Genomic DNA, 12,489 nt, shown 5'->3' on the forward strand with positions numbered 1-12,489 from the left:
TTTGCATGTGTCTAATGCAATAATTTCTTGGTATATATTATTATATACAGTATATATATGATTCTAACAAATATCATAAATGACAAAAAAAATAATAAAAATAAAATAAAATAATAAAAAAAATAATTTACAAATAAATGCAAATATTTACTGTATTTATAATTCCCCCAAAGCGTAAAGAAAATATATTAGTATTATTATTAAATTATATTTTATTATATTATTATTAATAATAAATTATATATGAATCTTAGGCGGTATTTATTTGACATTAAATTTTTTTTTCAGCACATATTATATAATAAAATATTTAAAATAAACTTTTTTTTTATATATATATATACCGTATATACTAGTAATATATTTATCTTACATTTAGTATATATATATATATTACAGGTATAAGTTTAATATGATTTTTTTTGTGTAATGCCTACACAATAATTTACTTTTATATTATTATTATTATATTATTATTATATTTGTTTATATATATTATATATTTTTTGAAAAAAAAATTATTATATAGTATATCCGTTTTATATTAATTATTAACAATTATATCAATATTTGAATAATATAAGACACAAATATTATATATATATTATATATATATATATATATATATGTAAATATTTACTGAAAATTATTACATATTATTTACTAATGTTATTATTATTATTACTATTACTATGGTATTACTATTATTGTATTATTAGTAAAATAATACTGTATATCAAAATATTTATTTAACAGTTAGCATTTATTTTATTTATTTAATATATATATATATTGTTAAATATTTAATTTACATTTCATTATAACTACAAAAAAATAATAATTTTTGTTAATACAGTACATACACATAATATTGTTGTTTATTATATAAATATCATGATTATTATTATTATTATTATTATGACACTTATAACATAATCACTACTATCTATCTAAAAATTTTTATTAGACTTTTAATTAAACTAATTTAAAACTAATTATATTAATAGATAGTTTAAACCAAACAAAATAATAAACAAAAAACAATTTAGTAATTTTTAATATAATAGTTAATTATTTAATAATTTAATAATTTAATAATTTAATAATATTAATACTACTACTACTAGGAGTAGTCTCCATTAAAAATTAATTTTTATAAATAAAAAATAATAATAACAAGAAAAAGTATTGTTTAAAAATATTTTCAATAATAATAATAATAATTCAAGGCTACAACAATAAAGCAATGTTTAATAAAATGCATAGCTTATTAAAATTATAATTTTATTATTTTTAAATAATAATATATTATATATTATAAATATATATATATATATATACACCATATATATATATATGTGTATAAACAGGTTTATTATACTTTATTTAAGTATTTTATATTATAATTATTAGAAGGACATGAATTTTTCTTATAATAATAATAATAATAATAATAAAAATTATATACAAAACACGTATTTCTATATATATATATATTAAAAACAAATAGTTATATAAACAGCAAGGTTTTACTTATAATCACTAATTATCATATAATAATAAAAATAATAATTTTTTAATTAAAATTTTTGTACAATTTTTTTGTATTACAAAAAACAGATAAATTAATTAAATAACTATTAAATAGTTATCTTATAAAAATTAATTATTTAGTAGACTATAGTGTATCTACAAATAAAAAATAATCTAGTACATTTTTTTAGTTTATTGATAAGTTAGAGGTATTAATGTTATATTATTTGAAAAATAAAAATTATTACTACTTTAAATATTTTTATCTATAAAAATTTATGTTCAAAAAAAATATTTTATATATATATTTATATTTTTATTTAAATAAAATGTCTTAAAAAACCCAAGTTTTTTAAATTAATAAAAAGTTAAATTAAGTTTAATAATAAAAAAAATAAAAATTAAATTATAAATCATTAAATTAACTATTTAACAAAACAATAAAAACATAATTAAATAAAACAAAATTTTAGTTTTAAAAACTTTTTTTTTTAATTTTTTTTCTATTTCTCTTTAATTGATTGATAATTGAATTTATTTTATTTTCGTTAACTATTATTATCAGTATTATTATTATTGTTACAAAAATAAATGTATAATAAAATTTTATTTCAATAAAATTTACATTTAAATTAAATTATTACAATTTTTTTTTTAAAAAAATCTCTTAATAAATAGATAACAATAGTAATATAGACACTAAAATCTAATTTGTATTTTAAAAGTTTAAATTGATTATATATAATTTTGACAAATTTTCAAACTAAACACTCAATTAATAAAATTGACATTTTTTTTGTTGTTATAATACAGAACCGTATGCTTATAGAAAATGTGGAAACGATGGCCAATGGCTTTGGGATAATTGGACCAATTATACGGAATGCATACAATATTTAGCACCTGTATGTGTTTGTATGTACTGTGTGTGTGTATGTGTGTGTGTGTGTTTATATATGTGTGTCTATGTCCATGCTTATGTGTTTGTATATGTGTAGTATGTGTGATATTGTGTATGTGTATTATTTTTATGTGTATGTATATACATACAGTATTTATGTGTTTGTATGTGTATATATATATATGTGTATGTATTTTTGTGTGTGTGTGTATTTGTGTGTGTATATATGTGTGTATATCTGTGTATGCATGTGTATGTATTTGCGTGTATATGTGTGTATGTATGTGTGTGTGTTTGTATGTGAAAGTTACTATTAATATAAATATATATGTATATATATTTGCAATTTATATTTTATTTTTTATTATTAAAAAAAACTATAGTTATTGAATTTAATTTTGCTATCATTATTATTATTGTTAATTGTATTGTCGTTGTTATTATATGTATTATATATATTTTAATATTATTATTAATAATAATACTTGAAAATATATAATATATATATAAATAATTATATTTAATTTAAATCAATAGGTTGTAGTGCCAACTGTTCATCTATTAGTATGCTATATATTATTTATATTTTCAATAATATCATTGGCATTACTATTGGCAACATTATTTATATATCTCTATTTTACGTAAGTTTACCATGATACTTTATATATAATTATTTAAATAATATATAATATATTTATATATATTTTTAAAAAAATATATGATTAAACTATAATCTATGTAAAACATTGTCTAAAATAAATTATTATAATTAATTAAAATTGTTTTGCAATTTTTTAAATTAATAACTTTCTATTAAACAAAAATATTTTTTAAAAACAAATTGTTATTGAATTTTCTTTTTTTTTTAAATAATTATTTAAATTTACACACAATTATGCTGTATATATATATTTATTATATGTTAATAATTATAAATTATTTTACCTATATATTTTGTTTATAGTATATAATCTAATATTTTTTTTTAAAAATTTAAATAGAAAATAATAATAATAATAATTTTAATAGAAATCTAAATTGTATATATTATTAGTATTATGCAAATTTATTGGTTTAAAAGTTTAATCAAAAAAAAATAAATATAATAAAAAATAAAATTATAATAATAATAATATTGTACAAAATTTATTTAGTAAATTTTTGTACAAATATTTTTTAAGTTGCCATGTACATATTATACTGTATAAATTTTATACATAAAATAATAATAATAATAATAGTATTGAAAATATTTATATTAAATTTTTATGTTTTACACAAATCTTTTATAATATTATTGTTGAAAAATATTTCAAAAATTATTTCTAAATTTTTTCTAAACTACTGTATTATTATTATTGAAAAATATTTTTGTGAATTTGATACATTAATCTTTTAATATACATGTATATTACATATTATAAAAATATATATACTGTATATATTAATATAATATTTATATTATAGTAGATTTTTTGACAAATAAACACAAAATACTAACCCAATTATTTTTTTTTAGAAAATAAAAATTTTCATTAAACTAAATAAAAATTTCTGTTTTAAAGTAAATAAACAGTTTTTTTTACTTGAATTTTTCAAATTATTGCATAAAATATTTAGTAAAAGTATATATATATATATATATATATATATAATGTTAATAAAAGTTTATACATTTTTTTAGACATTTAATTTATCAAAATATTTGTTTATTTATTTATATTTTGAGCACACAAAACATTCAACATATATATATATATATACCAAAAATAAAACTACTTATAATTTTAAAAAATAGTTATTTAATATTGAAAATTATTTTATCATATATAAATTTCTATATATATACACTAAGTATGCATATAAATATTTTACTTTTAATATATACAATTATTTAGTATATGTAATTAAATATATATATATATATATATATATATATTATAACAATAATAATAATAATTATTATTATTATATAATTATTATGTTTAGAAATTGTATGTAATATATATATATATATATATATTACATACAAATATCTAAATATAATAATTAAAAATTTTCAATCAATTATCTATAGTCTATAGTCTAATATTTTATGTCAATATATATATATACTAATTATGATAATAATTAATCTTTTTTAAAAAAATTATATTGTTATTAATTTCTATAATTAAAATAAAAATATTATTTTATTTTAATTATTATTATTATTATTATTATTATTATTATTTATTTATTTTTAAAGATCATTGATGTGTTCAAGATTGCGAGTTCACCGTAATTTAGTGGTCGCACTGATAATGCATTCAATATTAATGATTGTCATCAGCTATCCATCAATATTCAGTATAAACTCCTATAGAGATATTGTATGAATTTTTTATGAAAAACAAAATTATTTTTTTGTTGTTGCTATTGTTGGAAATGAAAAATTTATTTTCTCTCTTTTTTAAATTATAGGAAACCTTATGTAAAATAGTTATATCATTGAAACTGTTTGCCGCACTTTCATCAATCAATTGGATGTTTATTGAAGGCCTACTACTTCATAGCCGTATAACTACATCCATATTCCGAAAGGACGCCCCCTTTAAGCTATACTATTGTATTGGTTGGGGTCAGTCAGTCAATCATTTTGTTAAAAAAAACTATACTTATAATAATAATAATAATTTTTTTTTTATAATTTTATATATGCTTTCACACACACAAAAAATCTGTCAAAAAATATTATATAATATATTATATTAAACACATTATATACATAATAATGTTTTCTATAATATAATAAAATTATATTTCACCCTTAATTTAATAGCGTATATCTACTGTAAAATATATCTATTAAATTGTTATTATTTATATTTAAGTTTTTTTTTAGTTTTTTTCAGTCAGGATATATAGAAAAATAAAATAACTAAATATTAATTTAATTTTTTTATATTAAAAATATGATGAAAAAAAATCTTTTTTTTTTATTTGATTTATTTATTATATGTTATTATTATAACAAAAAATTTTCACTTAATTTAATAGCATGTGTAAAAGTTATATATATATATATATATGATATATATCATCTACAGTTAATATATTTATTAATTTATTTTATTTTTTTTTCAGTCATTATAGATAAATAAATAGTAATATTTATTTTTTTATATAAAAAACTTTCTATAGAAAAATAAATCAAAAATCATTTATTTTTTATATACAATGATATTACAAAACACATATAATATAAAATATAAAATCATATAATAATAATAATAACAAGAGTCTGCTATTGAATTGATTGATAATTATTAAATATATTGTCATTTAATTTAATAATATTATATATATATATATTTATGATACATAAAATATATTTATTAAATAATTATATATCTTTTATATTATAAGGACTGCCATTATTGACGACAATAATTTGGTGCATAACTATGTCCTACTGTTGGACCAGTTATTGTTGGACAGGTTATGGCGATTCAATATATGTCTGGATTATTACTGGACCAATGATTGCAGCTATCGGTGTAAGTGTATGGATAATATACTGTATATATATATATATAGTATATATTTAGTGTAATGTTTTATTATACAGTAATAGTTAGACATCAAACTAATAATACTATATATATATATATATATATATATATATACAGTATATATATAACTATTAATTTTAGTTTCATTATCATTAGCCTTATATTTGATTTTTAGTTATATATATATATTTTTTAAAACAAAAATAATAATAATAATACTTAATGCTCTCTAAATAAATAATAGTAATGAATGTATAGCAAGTTTTTATTTTATTTATTAGTTTTTTAGTTATTTTTTTGTTAAGTTTTTTTAAAACAAAATAAATAAAAAATTATACTTTTACTAAAACTATGCTTTTATCTAAATTGTAAAAATTATTTTATTTTTTAAAATAACATTTAACTAAATAAATAGAAATTATATTTAGTATATAAATATTGTCAATTAAATTATTTATTTTTAATATTAAAGATTTTAATAGTCTATTTATTTTATAATAATAATAATAATAATAATATTTATTTGTATACAAGTGCTAGTATAATAAAATTCAAATATTTTTACAATACATAAACATTGGTTTTTAGTTTGAAAATAATTGATTTTATTTATAAAAAAAAACAAAAATTATTAAATTAAGTTAACAATATAAAAAAATAACAATAAATTACATTTTTTTCTATTGTAATTATTATTATTTATTTATTTTTTTCGGAACAATTAATCATTTAATTTTTTTTATTCAATACAATAATAAAATATCAATTTTTCTGTATATAATTTATGTATAAAAATATTTATTATTGTTTTTTTTCTTTATAAAAAATTATTATTTAATTTCAGATAAATTGTATATTTCTTATTAATATTATACGTATACTCGTAACCAAATTGAGACTCACTGTTAATGTCGAAACCACACAAATCAGGTATAAAAACAATTTAAATATAAATATATATATATATATATAAATATATAATTATTTAATTTATAAATTAAAAATATTTATGTAATATTATATTTTTTATAAATTTAAAATGTGATTTTTTCAATTCAAAATTACATTATATTATATAAAAGAGTAGATAAACAAATAAATATATAGAAACATTATATGTAAGTTATGTTTATTTAATCATTTCTATATATAATTATTTGTTATCAATTTTATTATTATATTTAATTTTATTTATTTAATATATATATACTGTATATTTACAGTATAGTTAAATAAATATTTTTTACGTTTTTATAAATATATATTAAATATATAATTATTATTATTGAATATATATCCCTATTCAAGGAAAGCCATAAAAGCAACTGCACTACTGTTTCCATTATTGGGTAATTATTTTTTATTAAATGTTGATATTATACATTGTATTTAAGATATATATATATATAATATACAAATATTTTCATACAATAACTGTTATCTAATAATTATTACAATTACTATTTATTTTTTTTTGTTTAATCTAAAATATATAGGAATATCGCATCTATTGTTTTGTTTTAATCCAGGTGATAATGGTAATCTAGAAAATGCTTATATGATTACTAATGCATTTCTACAATCATCACAGGTATAAAAATAATCAGATTATTAATAGTCTAATACACACACATATACACACACATATACACACACATATATACACACATACACACATACATACACACATACACACACACACACATACATATATACATACATACACACATACATACACACATACATACACACATACATACACACACATACATATATACATACATACATATATACAGTATATACAGTAAACTATTTGGGGATCATTTATTATTAAACTGTTGATGGTCAATTATAAAAATAGTGTACAAATAAATTGTATAATATATATATATATATATATTTCATTTTAAATGTTAATATTTATTTTGTGTCCACAAAATAAATAATAATAATAATAATAATAATAGATTATCTAAATATTTGTTTGTTGTAGCCAATACGGTCATATATACATTTATATATATTATATATATAGTATATACACACACATACATACAAGTATTGATATAAATTTAGTAAATATTTGTATCAATATAATTATTTTCAGGTTTTACATCAGCAATAATAATAATAATCAAAATCAGATATAATAATTATATTATTGATATATTAGGTATACTGTATTATACACCTACATAGATAAACAGACACCCACCCACATACATACATACTGTACATACACATACATACACATCAATATAATCTAATAGATATCTAATATAAATTAATGTTTAACACCCCTTAAATAAACAATTTACTATCTATTATATAATCTTATACTATAATATTTATATATATATACTATATATACTGTACAATTATATATATATATATTACTAAAATATTTAGTACAGTATATACTATATTAGTTATATAATATATCATACAATTAGATTTGAATTATTTTATATTATTTATAAATGTAAAATAATATTATAATTATTCATAAATATAAATAATTAAAAAAAAACACAGAATATTCTACAATAAAATTTCGATAAATTTTTATTTCTAATGTAATATATTTGAATAATAATAATTAATAATAAAATAATATTTTTTTAATTGTAGGGTATGTTTGTGTCGATACTCTACTGTTTTCTTAATACCGAAGTTCAGACAACATTACGAAACGTTTACTTAAGAGCATCGATCAGACGGAGCGCTAATCCCAACCTCAGGTTCAGTCTAATCGGTCGACACTCAAGTAATTCAAGTATTCATTGAATTTTATTGAATTTATTTATTTAATTATTTTTTTAATAATAAAAAAAATTATTATTTAATATCTCATTAGAGATATATTATTATTATTATTATAAGTAATATTCATACAAACAAACAATTGATTTATATATATATATATCTATTTTTTTTGTAACTTTTGCTACCAATAGGTATTCATCGCAATAATCATAATAGACTTTATAGATGTAATAATAATAATAATAATAATAATAATATTACTAATATTACTAATAATAACTTAAGCGATCGATATATAGATCAACAACTTTGATAATATTAATATAATAATAATAATAATAATAAAATTATAAAATAATATTATTAATAATTGTAATTTTAAAAAACAAAATTTTTCATTATTTATTACTGTATTATTATTATTATTAAATGTCACTTTTTATTTAAAAATTGTATATTATGTTATTTTATAATATAAAATTATTTATTATATACTGTATAAATTTTAATAAAATTATTAAAAAAAATTAGTATTATGCTAATTTTATTTTTCAAACAAATTGCTTATTATTTCTATTTGATAATAAACTATTTAACTTATCTATATACAGTATAATTAATATAATATAATTGTAACTAAATAATATTTTATGATTGCTTTTATTTAATATTAATAATAATAGATTTACTATTGAATTATTAATTTAAATACATAATTAATTTTATGACTTTATAATGAGTAATATTAAATCTTTAAAATTAAATTTATAGTATATATATATATCTGTATTTATGTGTGTGTGTTTATAATACAAAAAAATATATTGTATAAAATATTTACAAATAGTTAAATATTAATACAATATATCTTAATAATGTATATTGAATTTATATAAAATATTTTAATAAAAGCAGAAAAAATTGTATTATAATTTTATAATATGAAAATATTTAATAATTTAATATACAGGTACCATACAATTATATATGATATTAACTATATATATATAAGTTTATATATATACAGTAAAGTACTTCATATGAAAACTAAATTAAAAATTGTAAATATAAATATATTATTGAATTCAATTGATTATAAATTTTAATCTAATTAATTTTGTTTACTAATAATATTTTTTTACTAGAAATTCAAATTAGCAAAAACAAACAAACAATTAATTTAATAATTAATTAATATTTTTTAGCAATTTACAATTATTTATTTATTTAAAATATCATAAATCTTATTTTTAATCCGATTATATATTGAATTTATTATAGTAGTTATGTTTATTATTATTAAAAAAACAAACAAAAATTATTGATATATTGTAAAATAGATTATATTATTAATGTATTTGATTTTATATAAAATTAAAAACTAAAACATACAATACTTTATAATAATATATACTTATATTATATAATCATATAAGTATATCATATATTAAATACATAAAAATAATAACTAAATACATATATAATATAATATATAATAAAATAAAAATCAATCATCAGTGAAATAATATTATTAGTAATAAAATAAACAAAATCTTATATTATTATCATTAAAATATAACAAGAAAAAAATATATATATATATATATATATATATATATATATATATATATACAGTCTATATACACAGTATATATATATATAAGTATATAAAGTTATATACAATATATATATATTGAATAAATGTATTGCAATTATTTTATTTTCTCGTTGTTATTGATAATGTAGTTAATACAGTATATATATATCGTATATACAATATATAGTATAGTTAATGGTTAGCATAAAAACAAAAATATCAAATATACATAAGCATTAGTAATACATATATTTTTAAGTCATACTAACAATGGGAATCAACTACGATATTGTTATTGAGTATAGATAATACATATATATATATATATATATATATATATATCATATAAACATATCTAATTACATAACATACAGTATTGTTACTAATTTTTTTCATATGTATTAATAGCTAAAAAAATATCAATAGGATAGCTAACCTTTATACCCATTATTATTAATAATATATAATTATAATTAAATTTGTTTTCTAATGTCACGATTATATATATATATTTATAATATAATGATTTATTGATGATTTTAATTTTTTTCAAACTTTTCAAACAAATAATTTATAGAAAACAATTTTTATTAAAATTATTTTATTTATTTTTTTGATAAGTTTTGATTGGAAAAAATCGAGAAAAAAACACTTTAGTAATATTGAAATTCATATATAATATTAATAATATTAATAATTATTTTTTATTTTAATTAAATACCATAAAATCATTGAAAGCTGAAAAACATATTAATATTCAACTTAACACACATACACATACACATACACATACACATACACATACACATACACATACACATACACATACACATACACATACACATACACATACACATACACATACACATACACATACACATACACATACACATACACATACACATACACATACACATACACATACACATACACATACACATACACATACACATACACATACACATACACATACACATACACATACACATACACATACACATACACATACACATACACATACACATACACATACACATACACATACACATACACATACACATACACATACACATACACATACACATACACATACACATACACATACACATACACATACACATACACATACACATACACATACACATACACATACACATACACATACACATACACATACACATACACATACACATACACATACACATACACATACACATACACATACACATACACATACAATAGGTATCATTAATACTATAATATTGAATGAATCAATTGATATAAGTGGTCACAACTAAAACCCCGGTAATTAACTTATATATTAAACGAACCGAACCGTAATTATCTCAAATCAAACATTTATTTTTATTTTTTTTATTTTTTTATGTGTCACTATTGATGGTGTGATTCTTATATTCACTGAAATCTAATTAAAATCATTAATTGATAAATTAATTAATGGATTAATTAATATTTATATAAAAATAAAGTTTTAACCACCAATTGATAAACTATAGAAAGTAAAGTACATTTCTCTCTCTCTCTCTCTCTCTCTCTCTTTATATATATATATATCTTTCTCTCTTTATTTCTCTCTCTCTTTATTTCTTTCTCTCTATCTCTCTCTCTCTCTCTCTCTCTCTCTCTCTCTCTCTCTCTCTCTCTCTCTCTCTTAAAAAATTTTCGTATATTATTAGTAATAATTAGTGTCTTGATTTTCAACTAAAAAAAATTATTTTGTCGGTTTAACGCTTATAACTGGGACTTAGTATGTCCACCGAAGTTGACCAGTGGACGCTATTTCCGAAATTTTATTATAACTATAAATAACTATTTGTTAGGTTAGCAACTATAAAAACTTATAAATAATTATTTCAGTTATTTTGAAAAATATAAGCATTAGATTGTAAAATATTGCTCAAATATATGTAAAAACAAAAAGTAATAGTTATATAAATTATATATAATGTGTAAACTGTTATCAACTCATATTACTTTTTTAACAATAGAAATATTTAGTTTATTTATATAAATCATTTTTGTAAATATGCTGAAAACAAGTAAATTATATATCAGTTGAAATATTTATAAGAAAATAAATAACTATTTCAATAACTATTTGGCTTTTTTGGCAA

General features: G+C 16.2%; 1 protein-coding gene across 1 annotated transcript; it reads left to right on the forward strand.

The window, feature by feature from the left end:
- Positions 1-243: 243 nt before the first annotated feature.
- Positions 244-8,778, forward strand: LOC128962262 (corticotropin-releasing factor receptor 1-like). The gene is made up of 11 exons (XM_054308631.1): positions 244-257; positions 1,725-1,735; positions 2,347-2,438; positions 2,972-3,078; positions 4,686-4,809; positions 4,901-5,057; positions 5,846-5,976; positions 6,836-6,921; positions 7,300-7,340; positions 7,488-7,582; positions 8,623-8,778. The coding sequence occupies exons 1-11, from the start codon at positions 244-246 to the stop codon at positions 8,776-8,778; spliced, it is 1,014 nt and encodes a 337-aa protein (XP_054164606.1).
- Positions 8,779-12,489: the final 3,711 nt, after the last annotated feature.

This window comes from Oppia nitens, unplaced genomic scaffold, assembly GCF_028296485.1.
Source record: "Oppia nitens isolate AA-2021 unplaced genomic scaffold, nextdenovo-longstitch-racon4-pilon3 scaffold14_pilon_pilon_pilon, whole genome shotgun sequence".
NCBI classification, from domain to species: Eukaryota; Metazoa; Arthropoda; class Arachnida; order Sarcoptiformes; family Oppiidae; genus Oppia; species Oppia nitens.